This window comes from Rhipicephalus sanguineus, chromosome 2, assembly GCF_013339695.2.
Source record: "Rhipicephalus sanguineus isolate Rsan-2018 chromosome 2, BIME_Rsan_1.4, whole genome shotgun sequence".
In the NCBI taxonomy this organism is placed as follows: domain Eukaryota; kingdom Metazoa; phylum Arthropoda; class Arachnida; order Ixodida; family Ixodidae; genus Rhipicephalus; species Rhipicephalus sanguineus.
In genome coordinates this window covers 15,765,291-15,780,484 of record NC_051177.1, presented here as the reverse complement: position 1 = coordinate 15,780,484, position 15,194 = coordinate 15,765,291, and the positions used below count along the sequence as shown (strand labels likewise).

Below are 15,194 nucleotides of genomic sequence, written 5' to 3'. Positions count from 1 at the left end.
GGCCGCCGAAGTGCCTGCGCGCTTTTTTCATCCACGACCCGCGCCAAGCGGCCTTTTCTGCGCTGAGCGAGCAATGTTCGCGCTAGCGTTGCCGGGCTAAAGCGCGCCAGTGCAGACGGCCGCGGCGCCGGTCTCCGCGGCGCGGATCTTACCCTCCTCCTCCGCGCCCTACCGGCCCTACTCCGGTACGGAGGCGACCGCCGGAGGCACTCGCTCTTTGTAAACATGCTGGCGGGGGAGGACACGGGGGAGGACAAGCTTCCTTTGCTGATACTAGGGAAGGCGGCAAAGCCCCGATGCTTCCACAACGCAACGATACCCAACGCAGCCCTGCTATGCCACTGGCTACGCCGGTGGTGTCACGTGACCAGTACAGAGCCAATGCCTTGGCGTGCTCCCTGGGTTTTTTCCATCCGTGTTTGGAACGCACTCGTGCACGTGTGTTGTGCGAGGTCTGAGCGAACCCGTGGCGTTGTGTGTATGCATCGTGTGTGCTTGTAGTGACCGTCAAGTGAAAATGACACCGCCGGTGCCCGCACGGAAGTGTCTGACATTGGAGCAGAAAGTTCAGCTGATACGTGAGGTGGAAAAAGGAGGCCGGCAGAAGTCTGAAATCGCAAGACAATTCGGAATACCGCCGTCAACATTATCAACTGTTCTGAAGAATAAGGATGTCATACTGGACGGCTTCGAGAAGAGTTTCTCAGCCAAACGAAAGCGCAACCGTGATTCTATGTATCCTGAAGTGGAAAGAGCGCTTCTCGAATGGCTGAAAAACGCTAGAAGTGCAAACCTTCCTGTAAATGGGCCTGCATTGACCGCAAAAGCCGAAGCCCTAGCCGCCCAAATGGGCAAGCAAGATTTTAAGTGCAGCAACGGCTGGCTTGAACGTTTCAAGAGACGGCACGGCGTGTCTTCAAAATCGATCATTGGTGAGAGTGCAGCCGCGGACCGCGACGTCGTGGACGGATGGCGCAAGCATCGGCTGAGCGCCCTACTTCAGCAGTATGAAGACAGAGACATTTACAACTTGGACGAGGCGGCATTCTTTTACAAAATATTGCCAAAGCGCACGTACACTACACTGGGCGGAACCTCATCAGGATGCAAACAAAGCAAAGAACGCGTTACAGTGCTGTTCGGTGCTAACGCGACGGGGGAGGACAAGCTTCCTTTGCTGATACTAGGGAAGGCGGCAAAGCCCCGATGCTTCCGCAACGCAACGATACCCAAAGATTGCATATACAGAAGCAACAGACGAGCTTGGATGACTGCAGCCGTTTTCGAAGAGTATGTGCGCCTGCTCGATCGAAAGTTTAGGGCAAAGCAAAGGCGTGTGCTTTTTGTTATCGACAATTGCCCTAGCCATGGCAAGATTGAAAATCTGCAAGCGATCACTTTGGAATTTCTACCAGCGAATACGACCGCGATATTGCAACCCATGGACCAAGGCATTATTGAGACAACACGAAAGTTATACCGGAAGAGTCTTTTACAACGGATGCTCGTTGCGTACGATGCCAACAAGGGATACAGAATCGACTTACTTGGAGCAGTGCATTTACTATGCCATTCATGGAAAGAACTGGCACCTGCAAAGATTGCAAACTGCTTTGCACATGCCGGATTTTCCCGGTCGCATGCAGAAGACACCAATGACGACTGCAAGGACGGCGACGATCTCTACGAAGCTGTGAACAGCATCGTTGGCGGAGATCTGGAAGGCAACTTTGAATCATTTGCGATGGCTGACGCAGATGTACCCGTCGTTGCCCCAGCTACGGATGCCGAAATAGTCGACTTGCTTGGAGGCCCTGATGAGGAAGAAGAGCCGCTAGACGAACAGCCTCGCGAAATACCAACAGTGGCACAAACGCAGGAGATCCTCCATCTGTTGCGAAATAGAGTGGAGTGCGCGGGCGGCGACCACGACCTCATAATTTGCCTGAAGAAACTGGAGCGGGCACTCCTCGCGCCCAGCCGAAGCACCCGACAAAGCCAGCTGACTGACTTTTTTGTGCGTGAATAAAGGTTTGTTTCAATGAATACCACTTCTGCGAAGTTGTCATGGCTAATTTAGCTGTACTTGCTGAGCATTTATGGGGCAGTCGCGTATATCGAATTACCGCTTATATCGAATTTTTTTGTCGTCCCGTTGACTTCGTTATAACGAGGGTTTACTGTATTTTACTTGCCTGGGCCTTAGTAAATGTTACCGGGAGACGTATTTGTGAAATTCTCACGGAATTTGTAGTCCTTACGGAAGTCCTAATAAAATAATAATAAAAAAAGATGCGTAATTACATGCATAAACACAGCAAATAATGAAATACCACCGACCTTGGCCTGGTAAACCCAAGCGGGTGGCACAGCCAGTTTGTCACAGACAAAGGTCTCATCTTCTGTGAGACCAGTCTCGGGATCAGAGCCACTGCGTGAACCTGAGGCGTGTCGCACGAGAAGCTCAGTGACCGCCTTGTGGCGCCCTCTGGCATCCTCCAAGTGCAGCAGAGCAAATATTGCCCAAGGCCAGAGGCCCCATGACTCAAGCTGGGCTGCAAGGCTTGTGTGCAGGGTCTCAGCAGCAGTTGCAGACAGGTGGCTAAAGCCGAAGGCCTGCAACAGCTTGTGCAGCAGCCAGCTGAAAGCCAACGGAGAAGAATTAAATGCTGGTGCTAATGCTTGAACAGTGAGGCAAGAGAGACAACTGGACAAGTTGATTATGACACATAACTGAAAATGATGCAAAAAAACACAACATGACGACAGCTAGGCCCGCCACAGTGTTGATGTGACTGTAATAGAATACAGTCACTTTGTGTATAGATGCCATGTTCTCTATAACTTTATTTTCAGGCAGCGTCAGCATGGTGTCTTTCATCTTTCTAGCGTAAGTCAGTGTCTGGAACGGTCCAACAAAAGGCCTAACCCGTGATAATCGAAACACATGTCTGCCATTAAATTTTTTGCTAAATCGAAATTCTCCTCATATGTGCAATTCCTGGTGTTGACTTCCATGTCATTTTTCTTAGGGCTTCTATTTCACCATCACGAAGTATTTAAAGGGGCGGTGCCATCAAATTTCGAGGCTATAACAAGCCTGTTGTGGGTTTCCTCTGTATGCAAGGACATTCCACACGAAGGGTCGGACACTGCAGACGTTTAGAACATATTTTAATTCACTTCCAAAGTGTACCTAAATGCCCATTCTCCCGATCGAAACCCATCGCTAGCGCGCCAACACTGACGTAGATCTGTAGGATGGTCAACGAAAGTTGTAGTGACGTCACACCAAATCTGCTGTAGTTACGTGAGTGACCTCAGGACCTCCGCCACTTCCGCAACATACGTAACGGCTGTAGTGAACTAGAATATATTCTAATTCACTATAGTACCGGCAAGGCATCGGTTGCTACATCACTCGCCGAGTTTCGATCGCTTCCTGGCTAAGTGCGTCACAGCCTTGTGTGGTCACGTGACCACGCCTCCTACACTTCTACGTCACTGCCCAACCTCGGGGCCCAGAAACCAAAACCGAAAGTTGTCCACATCAAAAGGCGATATTACATTATTTAGCGAGAATACATGAATCTTGGTGCGTGCATCATGCTTCCTGGAGCTATAGGAAACGCTTGCAGCAAAGAATGCGCAAGCCACAAATTTGGTGGCACCACCCCTTTAAACACAAGCCTTCACAGCAAGTGGTCATCTCTTGCTTACATCTTTTTTTTTTTTTTGTAACGCTGGTTCAACGCATTCATATGGTTCCAATATAGTCACATTCTACAAGCATAGTTTGGGTGCGTAGGCCAGTGGTTACAACACTTGCCTTTGGAGCGTGTGGACAACGGGTTCAAACCCCAGCACTGCCAAGATAACTTGTTTTGTTTTATACCGTGAAATCCCGAGCAAGCGCACCCCACCCCCTACGGTGAAGGATAATTCAACAAGATTTGGAGGGGGGGGGCCCTTGCTCGGTCATTGATCAAAATTCAAGAAGGCGGTGGAAGAGCCGCTAAGAATAAAGAATGCACACCCGTGCTTCTAATGAAATGCTTTATTGGATACGCATGCATTCACTGTTTTTATTTGCCCGCGTCAGGTGAATGACAACGGTGAATGAAACTGTGAAAATGGTGAGAGGGGAGAAGAGGCCGCATATTTGAAGTCTCCCGACGAAGGAAAGGAGGGGGGGCTTGCTCGGAATTTTACGGTACATTTATTTATGAGTCTACTGTATTTAAGTTAAAAATACATGGTGTTCTATGGACATGAAGTAAGGAAAATTAAATTGTTATACAGTGAAATCTCGGTATAACGAACTTCAGGGGACCGCGGAAAAATGTTCGTTATTCTGAAAGGTCGTTATAGTGAAAGCCCAAAAATTTACCATAACAATAGAATTTCAGTAACGCAAACGTCCTACCTTTGCAACGGTACGTCCTTGAACTCGTTTCTCACAACAATGCGCACGTGAACATCAGACAAGGCACGTTTATTTGAAATAGTCCGTGATCGTTTTTTTGACGGGTGCAGCACAAGCTCTGCGTCACGAATGATTCTAGACCGTCCGCATTTTTATCCGCCGCTTCGGTCGCTGTTCCGCTTTTTTCTATGAATATGCGGAGTTTCCTCAAGTAGTCCAACGCATCTGTGGCCGACACGGACTCGTCGCGATCTTTGGGTGCTACCGTGACATCGTCGTCCATGTCATCGCTGCAATCCTTTAGGGCCCAACTGCATGCACGCGAGTTTTGAGCGACGGCCGACAGGATTTGCCGTCGCGGAGGGCCATCCATCGCCCTCGCTTGTCGCGTCGCAGGTTTCTGGAAAGCCAGAAAACACCGCTTGTCGCCCGGAAGTGAGCATAACGATATCCGGCAACATGGCAGCATCTCTGACCCTCGCTTCGGTTGCAATTTGCTCGTGATGCTTTCAATCGGCGCGTACTTCAAGGAATGCAAGTTATAGACTACCTTCTTTACAGCCCCATCTCACGCGAAGAGCGAGGCAGCGGCCGTATTTTGTCGTTAATTTTGATCGACGGTTCGTTTTGATGTTTCGGTGGTAGCTTGCTGCATTGGTGGCAGCTTGCTGCAATGTCAACATCGTCGTCATGTGAGGTAGCCCTTCTCCCTGCGAAGCAACGATGTGAGGCACTGCGGCTTTTCTTAAGCGTTCTATGACAGCAAGAGGAAACGTTGTCGAGATGCGCCTTGTGGACTAACCCCAACATAACGCAGTTTGCAAAGTGCGACGTAGCGTAGGCAGCGTACGCTTCAGTGCGCCCCATGGGATCACAGCATAAGATTGCGAAAAAAGGAAGCCACGAAACGCTTTTATGGCATGTTGTCATTCATCTACTCTGTAATTCTTTTTCGTAATTTGCCTGCGTGCACGCAATAGTTTTCAGTCGTGCAACCGTGACACTTTGTCGCGAACATGTGGATGCTCCCATCGCGACGGAGCCCGTTTGTCGCAGTCGCCTTCGCTCGAAAGTCGCGTGCAATGCATGCGGTTGGGCCTTTACAAAACCTGATGCGCTGTCACCTCCGCAACGGAGGGAAAAAAAAAAAGTTTCTCCGCCCGCGTCTTTCTCTTCCCGCGCCATCACAGGTTTTTTCGGGAGGGCGTCCGCTCTTTGCGCTGCGTCGTCTGCTAGCTTACAGCTCCGACTGCCATGACCGATACACTGAAATCTAAGAATCCTCGCATTTCGGGATATAAGTTCGTAGTACTGAGGTGTTGTTAAGATTACACGGGAATTAAATAACGATCGTTATTCTGAAATGTTCGTTATTCGGAAGTTCGTAGTAGTGAAATATTTTTACATTGAAACTATAAGCAATCGGCACGGGATTTCTTAAAAGTTTGTTAATTTGAAATGTTCGTTAATGTGGTGTTCGTTGTAACGAGGTTTGACTGTATTGAGAATTTCCTTACAATGAAATTTAACTGTATTTGTTCAAACTAAGGCAAGTGGTGGCTTGCCAAGTTGGTAGGTGATGACGAGAGCACTCGTCTCTGTCCCCAGTTTGCGCTATAGATCTCGTCATGTTTGAACTACTTATTCATAATTGCCACGTAGCTGGTGACGACCTTGTGTAGGACAGGGCAAGCTATTTTTGGCTATTTTTGCTAAGCAAGGGTTATTTTCCTGCTGTGTGCAGTGCAATAATTTGGCTCACATGTTCACAGGAGCTCCATCTGCATAGTGGCAACATTCATTAATACATACAAAAAGTGTCAAGGTACTTCACTGATATTCAGTGGAAATTCTCAGGCATAAGCTATGTACTTTCTAATTTCCAGTCCTGTCTAAGTGCCTGCCAATTCGCTGGCTCACCTGATCCTGAAGTCCAGTTGGGAAGGCACAGAGGACACTGGGGCCAGCAGCCGATCCAACCTCTGGGACTGATCACAGTACAGCTTCAGCAGCAGAAAGCACGTGTCCAACGGTGCTTCTGGGTCCAACACATAGGGCTCCTCACCTACATCATCTTCATGGCACGGTGGGTATGGGGGCCGTGCATAGGGCCGCAGTGGTTGGTCACTCTGCAACACATGTGCAAACATGAGGGGCCTTCTTCACTGACATGGTTGGTGTTCAGCTTTGTACAGTCAACTACCCATTTTTCATAGGCCCAATTTTCTGGAGATGCCTCAAAATTCGGACGCTTTCGCAGCTTCGCCCCCCCTTCCCCCATAATGTCAATGTATAAGAATCCTGCAATTTCACACGCTGAAATGCATTGGCGCCCAATTTTTTCGGACTTTCTGCTCAAACGGCAGGTTTGAAATGGCATTAATTGAAGCCACCACTGCTGCTGCGTCAATCATCTTGGATGCTTGAACCAGCGCCCTTGTGAGCTGATCCGTTTGCAGCCGTTACGAATTCCAAAAGTTGGTTAAAGGGTGAAGCATACCAAGCTTCTGAAGGGGCCACTGTCAAAGTGCAGTGTGGAGAAGCCTTCACGAATAAGCACCAGAAATGGACGCAGGCGTCAAACGCGCCAATACAATTTAATCGCTTACAAGCATAAGCGTGTGCAGGGTTCTCCATCAGGGGTGGGGGAAGTGCGAAATGGGTGAACTTTCACTGCAGCATCCCCCCCCCCCTTCCCAACGCCCTTCCACAGAGGTTCTTATGACGAGGTATTAGTGGGAAGGGGCGGCCGCCCTCTGCTTGCATGCCTATGGTGACAACCCTTTTCTGATAAGTGCCTCCAGGTAACTGCTCGACAGTGCAAGTGACGTAGTGCAGTCGTAAGCGTACTGTGCACTTTTAATAGCCAACAACCCAAACCCCTCGCAATTCACTGCTGCCTCTTTGTGCGAGACCACGAAAAGCACTGCACAGATGTGTTGCTTTCAAAACGAAAGCAGCTCCCCTTTGTTGCGCCCATATGCGGTCAGGATCGGAGTAGGCACGACGAACACTCGCCAAAAATGCGTGCATAAAGGTACAGAAAGCACCATGGCAGCAACGGCGCTAGCTTAGTATGTGATGTGATTCATACAACCAGGTATGATTGGCTCCACAAGGCAGCAAATGCTGCATTTCAACAAAGTGGCAGAGATTTTCATATGATTTTTAAGGGCTCGTTTATCTTTGTTAGACACAATATTAATAAGAACTAACAGACAATAACGCCAAGGAAAGTATAGGGGGTGTTATCTGTAGTATTTAGAATATAAATGTGAAGAAAGTAAAGTGGACGAAAAGATGACTTGCCGCCGGCAGGGGCCGAACCTGCGACCTTCGAATAACGCGTCCGATGCTCTACCACTGAGCTACGGCGGCGGTCATCCTCCCGTCCACTTTCTGGGGTATATATGTTCATTTAAACCAAGAAGTGTTAGTCAGCGCCAATCGCAGCCATGGCGGCGAGTGTGGAACACTCTTTTTTTTGCCTGTTGGTGTCACGTAGCACGTGATCTTTTTACAAGCTGGCAGCTGACCAATAATCACTCGCATACTACCTGAAGGCATTAAGTCTGCCAGGACGAGACCCTCGCTATGAATGAAGGAAAGCAGATGATTTTTAAGGGCTCGTTTATCTTTGTTAGACACAATATTAATGAGAACTGATGAGAAATGAGTATTTAGAATATAAATAAAACATTTATATTCTAAATACTACAGATAACACCCCCTATACTTTCCTTGGCGTTATTGTCTGTTAGTTCTCATTATTAGAGATTTTCATATAGTAGCGCATCATTTATGTGCTCACATTCAGTGGGGAAAGCTGGCCAAGTCATCCACTCTCCCACCACAGCCTTTGTGTTTCGTGTCGCTCGTATCAGCAGAGCTCGTCACGAGATGCAAATTAGGAAACAGTGGTTGGCATGCAGCTAAGCAGGGTTCCCAGCAGGTATCAAATGTACAGTTGAAACTTGATTTAACGAAACGATGAGAGCACTCATTATTTCGTTAAATTAAGAAGGTCGTAAAATCGACAAACGATTTGTCCTTCGATATCTAAAATTGTAACATAGCAACGCCCAAAAGGTACCACGGCATTGCTTTTGCCACCAACCCATGCCCGCACATGAGAAACATTCGCGAGGTGGCCCGAGAGTGGCCCCAACAGAAGCCTCCCATGTTGCCTCCCACAATCGCGCATGACAGGCTACAGATACGTGAAGACACAGAGAATGAATGCAGAGATTCTGCAAGCAGGCCGAGCGAGGAAGTTTCGAGGAAAGGAGCTGTGCTACCTGTCGCATAAACCATTAAGTAACAAAAGCAATCACTGCTGCCCCTAGCACCATCCAGTGCGTAAGAGAGCTATTGAATGCCAAGACCGCTGTTCCACGCATGGGTACGGAGTGTATACTCGTCCCGTGCCTCCATCGAAAATGCGGCCGCCGCAGCTGGGATTAAGGGAGTATGTAAAATCCAAGTACTGTTACAACAGACTTCTATGTAAATGGTGAATGGTGGGAGAATTACGAATCACAAACACAGTCAAAGAACGGATTTATTCTTTATGAGGGACGCGGCTTTATTTCCGTGGAATGTTACAAAGAAAAAAAATCGATTATGTGAAAGTTACATTTCAGCTTCTGTAGTCCTTTTTCTATTTGATTCCCAAAGATCTTCACCGAAAACTGCATAGAAGTGCTGTAAAAAATCTGTTGCGCCTGCCGAGGTGGCGAAAATTAATGCAGAAATCACACACACACACACACAAAAAAAACTTTCTTAAAAAAATTAGAGCTCCGCAACGGGGCAACTGGGCACCGCCTTTCTGGGCTCGTCGGAAAGAGTATTTCTCCGTATTCAATTTCCCCGCTTCAGCTAGCTTAATCATTCCGAAACAATCATACAAAAAGCGAACATATGACGTTCGTTTCGAGGCCTCCGATTGGCTGCTTCTGCCATGTTGCTCCAGCACATCTTGGCACTGGTCGAATCCTCGCCCCTGGATAGCGTCGTCTGCTGCTCGTGCATTGCGAGGTCACGGCTGTCGAAAATCGCGCTACTTAGTGACGCGTTCTGTGTTCACGGGTCGACGATCATCTAGGATATAATTACGCTTTGCTTTGGCAGCTTTAAGCAGAAGCTCAATCGTCAGATTTCGATATTATGCCGCACTCGTCACGAACATCGCAGACGCGCGTCTCGGACCGAGTGTAATAGCGTTGACTTGTCGGACCCAAGGTTAGAGGTTCTGCTCATCAGCACTTCGAACCTCGTGGCGAAGACCATGTGGGGACAACTCTTTGTACTCGCTATCGAGCATAACGTACTTTGGAACATCGGGTACCACGGCCACGCACATCGCAACTGAGCTTTCTGCCCGAAGTCGTTGCTAGGCCTAACTACGCTCACGGCGCCCGAGTACGAGACGAATCCGAACTTTACGGGTACGAACATCACGCTAGAGGACATGTGAAGGAGAAGAAACCGCAATGTGCTCCGTCGCAAGCAACGAATCACATTGCCCGCTGGCTCCTCGAAACTGCGGATGGGCAACTGACGCTTCGGCAGCGTACCCCCCGGCCAAGCTCACAGTGCAGCAACCGCTCGGAGCAACGGTTAGCAATTTCGCGCGTCAGCGTGCCAAAACGCCACACCAAGCACGCTGCGTGCCGATTTTTTGTCGCTACAGCTAGGCATAGCTGGTCATTGGCAAACCGGAGATCGGCAGCCTTCGCTCTTAAATCGGTACATTGATATCCGCGGCACACTGTTCCCGTCCCGAAAGTATGCTAAGCTATGTTTGAAGTCAGAAGTTATTGAATTTGGTATGTCTGCGGTAGAAAAGTCCGCTCTAAAGGAGACCCGACCACCTTGCTGGCCTGACATTTTAGTCAATTATTTCTAAATGTCCGCTGTACCAGAATTCATTGTAACTGAAGCTCAATCGATGAAACATACGGAGGTTGGCATGACGCCGCAAATTGGTCTGTAGTATCCGAATGTCTGTTGTAAGCAGATCTGTTTAACGAGGTTATAAGTATAACCTCGTTACAACGGATCTGCTTACAACAGACATTTGGATACTAAAGACCAATTTGCAGTGTTATGCGAACCTCCCTATCTGTTCCATTGATTGAGCTTCGTTATCCGCGGTTCCAAGGAGCCAGCGGGCGATGTGATTCAGTGCTTGCGACGAAGCACATTGTGGCTTCTTCGCTTTCGCATGTCCCCTAGCGCGATGTTCTTGCCTGTAAAGTTTGGATTCGTCTCGTACTCGGGCACCGTGAGCGTAGTTAGGCCTAGCCACGACTTCGGGCAAAAAGCTCGGTTGCAATGTGCGTGGCCGCGGTGTCCGATGTTTCAAAGTACGTCATGCTCGATCGCGAGTACAAAGAGTTGTCCCTGGATGATCTTTGTCATGAAGTACGAAGTGCTAATGAGCAGAACCCCTAACCGTGGGTGTGATGAGTCCGAGACGCGCGACTGCGATGTTTGTGACGAGTGTGGCGTGATATCGTAATCTGACAATTGAGCTTCCGCTTGAAGATGCCAAAGTAAAGCGTAGTTATGTTCAAGATGACCGTCGACCCGTGAACACAGAATGAATGCAAACGCGTTACTAAGTAGTGAGATTTTCAACAGCTGTGACATTGCAACGCACAAGCAGCAGACGACGCTCTACCGGAGCGAGCAACGGTCCAATGGCGAGACGTGCTCGAGCAACATGGCAGAAGCAGCCAATCGGAGGCTTCGAAACGAACGTCAAACATTTGCTTTTTGTACACTTGTTTCTGAATGGAGGAGCTAGCTGAAGCGGGGAATTTGAATATAGAGAAATGCTCTTTCCGACGAGCCCAGAATGGCTGCACCTGGTTGCCCCGTTACGGAGCTATAATTTTTTTAAAAACGCTGTCCTGTATTTCTTTGTTTCCTTTTTTCCATTTCTGAATTAATTCTCGCCACCTCAGCAGGCGCAACAAATTTTTTACAGCACTTCATGTCGTTTCCGTTTTCTGACCACATTTGTGACCCTTAATTCTCTCCAGATATAACAGACCCATTCAGCATTTACGTAAACGTCTGTTGTAACAGTGCTTGGATTTTACATACTTCCTTTACAACAGACCAAATCCTCTTAACTATGACGGTCTGTTGTAATGAGGTTATACTGTACTATAAAGCTGGGGCCATGACTTGGGCACCTAGGTCATTTAACACGATAGCGTTATAGCGCATGCTCGAGAAAAACCCGTTTCTGTCAAAATTAGAAGACAATTTCAGCCTTTTTACTGAACCTTTTCAGAAAATATTTCTTTAAGTCAGGTTTGGTTAGCTTGTAAATTCGAGTTGATGACAACACTGAACTTTATGAGTATTTGCCGGGGAATGGAAATTTCCTCATTCATTAGATTGAGAAATTCGTAAAATCGTGTTTCGTTAGATCGTGTTTTAACTGTATTTACGAGAGCGTGTGTGAGCCCCAAAATGCCTCAGAAGTGTACTAGCAGGCCTTCAAAGCTATTTCAAACGTGGTTGTCATGATATGATCGCTTTAACAAAGTAAAAAGGTACAAATTCGTTTTTTTTTTGGACTGGCCCGATTTTCCGGATGATTTCACAGTCCCAAGAGAGTCCAAAAAATCGGGCTTTCTTGCAGGATGCCTTTGAAAGTTGAAAGTCTAGGCCCCAAAGAAAAAGGCTACAACATGGCAACCATGATGAGCTAGAGAAGTAATGTGGTGGCAAAGATTCAAGCAAGCAAGAATTGGTACATTTTTTAGTGCATGGTGGCTAGTATAGCTGCATAATAAATCTTGTAAATGCTATGCCAAAGCCCTTGATAATTTTCTGTGCTTTTCAAGAGCTATCAGCTACATTCACCTCTTGTGCTTAGTGTTCCTTAAACTGGTATTAAGAGGGTGTACACACACAGTGCTACACCTTCGCACATCTTTCTCAGTTTCTATGGTCCCTGAAGTTCCGTTTCAGTAACTGTTTAAGAAGGCGGGCTTTGTGCACCAGGATGAACCCCCCCATTCCCCCCGATATGGAAATTGACATGGTGAAAGCTGTGGACACGATGGAAGCTGAGAAGTTTTTAAGTGCAGATAGTGCTGCCGTGTTCTGTGAAGAGGTCATTGTTGAGGCAATCGCCTAGAATGCGTCGTCACGACAGGGTGGCGTTGTGCAATGGTGGTGACGACAGCAGTGACAGTGATGAAGGAAGTGACAATGGCCTGCCTTTGACACCAATGACCGACTCTTTAATATCAAATCGCTCATGAATTTTACGCATGTGAAAGGGTTGCTGCCGGCGTACGTGCGAAAGCTGCTTCTGATGCCGATGGCAGTAGTGCAACTGCAACTGCTATGCATGCAAGTGCTCATCTCAAACTACTTTAGCGCATCTAACGCTTGAGGCCGTCCTTAAACCTGATAAGGAAATGTGTCGTTTCTTAAAACGTATGTTTTGTGATTTCTATTTTTCAGTGTAAATGGAAAACTTGAGCCAAGAGATACAAAGGTATGTTTGGCAGCCTTTTTTTATGGCAGTCCAGGTAAAGTGATAATCGATTACAACGCTCATACTTTTAGGATTTTTCGATATTGTTATAAGAGCACTGCACTGTGTAACATGCTCACCTCAAAGGCAGCTTCATATGCAGAAACAGCATCACTGATGCTGCCAGTTGGAGGGCAGTAGTACCTGCAATGAAATAAGGTACTTATAATTGCGGTAAGCAGGAAAAAGCACTTCAAACTATGCACACACACCAGATTACCGTCTGTCACAGATCTCGGAGGCACTGTTTTAAGTAGGGGTGTGCGAATATTCGAAATTTCGAATATTTTTCAAATAGTGTTTGCTATTCGATTCGATTTGCACTGGAATTTTACTATTCGAAATTCCCAAAAACAAATACAGTCAACGTCCGATTGAAAGTGACCCCTTCAGATTTTCAATGTGCTTCACCTCATTACAATCTCGCATTGCGGCAAAGCTGCCTTTCAAGCACCGTTACCGTCGAACTCTGCCAAGGCACAGTAAACGCCCGATTGGAAGTGGTCCCTAGATTTCCAATATGCTTCACCTCACCACACCCCGGTATTGCGGCAAAGCTGCCTTTCAAGCTCCGTTACGGTCGAACTTTGCGAAGAGACAGCCAACGTTCGATTGGAAGTGATCCCTAGATTTTCAATATGCTTCACCTCATCACACCCCGGTATTGCGGCAAAGCTGCCTTTCAAGCTCTGCTACGATCGCAAATGTACTAACTCAAAAAAACGCTAGTTCCAACATGGAGATGAAAGATGTGGCAGAGGTGGGGGCTATATTAATGCTGTTTTGGACCTGAAATTTGGGCAGGAAGACGAAGCTTTTTTAGCATCCAAAATTTCAGATGTTCTTATATATCGACGTCTACGAGGCAGATTTGGAACTCCAGACTTGAAGGCAGCACACCCTTTACTTTAAAAAGTAATCGCGGATGCTTGTCTGTTTTCGAGCAGAAATTCGCGCGGACACAATTTTTCTGAGCCCTTCAAGGTGCTCAGCAGCTCGCATGCTGTCTGCAGTGCCAAAACAAAATTCTTCAAGGATGACGAGGGCCTCCGCGGCTTCTTTCACAGTACGAGGGGGCCTGTGTGGCTCATGGTGTGGCTGCTCCTCTTCAGGCTCTTCGTTCTCGGATTCGTCCCCACGCATCACTTCCTTGACGATTTGCTGATCAGTCAGAGAGCCGGTAGTGGCAACGCCATCATCAATGCCGATATAATCGTCGAGTGTCACTGCATCAGGCATAACACTTCTGAAATCCTGCCAGTCGTCGGCACCGTCGCCCGGCAACACTTCGGCCACTGCGGCATCGCTGGAGTCGGGTACAACAAAGCCACTGTGCCTGAAACAGTTGACAATGGCGTGCGCAGGCATGTTCTGCCACACATGCGCAAGAATGCTAACTGCACTCAGGAGACTCATGTCGTATTGTTTGCCGACGTCATGGCACAGGAGCAACTTCTTGGCGGGAGAGCCCATTTTTCAGGGCACGCAAAATTTCTACTTTGGTGGTGAAGTCCTTGGCCTCGTACTTGGGCCGCTTCGTCGGCGTTGCCATCGGCGGAGAGTGCGTTCACACGAGAAGTCAGCACAAAAGCACCAGCAACGATCAAGCTAAAGGAGCCGTACTGAATCGTTCCTCGATAAAACTGCGTTCAACGATGCAGCACACCAACGGGAACAAAGCAATAAAATGGCACCGCCAAACCCACACTATGGTGGCTAGAGGGGGAGGTGTCAGCATCGGCCAGGCTGCGCTGTGCAAGCCGGTGAGGCACATTTTCATGACGCCAACAGGTGGCGCGCTCGTCGTCTCAGAGATGCCTAGAGCGAGGTCTGCCGAAGTGGTCTCGTGGATTCTCTCCGGCAAAGCGCGTGTTATGTGACCTGTTGCTTCGCCTGCTCGGCTTTTGTTTGTGCGTATTGGTGCCTGATGGCAAAAGGCCTTGCCGTAGCCACCGGCGCTTTGCGGGAAACCTGAATTTCCTAGTCAGCGAACGTGTCTATGGCACGCTGTTGAAATGCATGTTGCGTTTTTCGCGACCGAGAAACGTACGTATGTCGTGTTTTTTGCGAGCGAGAAAAGCATGTCATGTTTTTAGTGACCGATAAGCGTATGCCGCATTGTTCGCGAGCGATAAACGCATGCCGCGTTTTCTCGCGAACGAAAGACAATTGTGCGGCGAACGCCGGTGTTGCTGTCGA

The 15,194-nt window shown here is 48.1% G+C and overlaps 1 protein-coding gene across 3 annotated transcripts in view; it reads right to left on the bottom strand.

The window, feature by feature from the left end:
- Positions 1–15,194, bottom strand: part of LOC119382451 (nuclear pore complex protein Nup98-Nup96) — a 217,101-nt gene that overhangs the window by 32,849 nt on the left and 169,058 nt on the right. For all 3 annotated transcript variants that reach the window (XM_037650156.2, XM_037650158.2, XM_037650157.2), the window contains 3 exons: positions 13,076–13,139; positions 6,347–6,555; positions 2,341–2,641 (listed from right to left, as the gene is read on the bottom strand). In XM_037650156.2, coding sequence (XP_037506084.1) covers positions 2,341–2,641; positions 6,347–6,555; positions 13,076–13,139 — 574 coding nt within the window. The remainder of the gene's footprint in view (positions 1–2,340; positions 2,642–6,346; positions 6,556–13,075; positions 13,140–15,194) is intronic.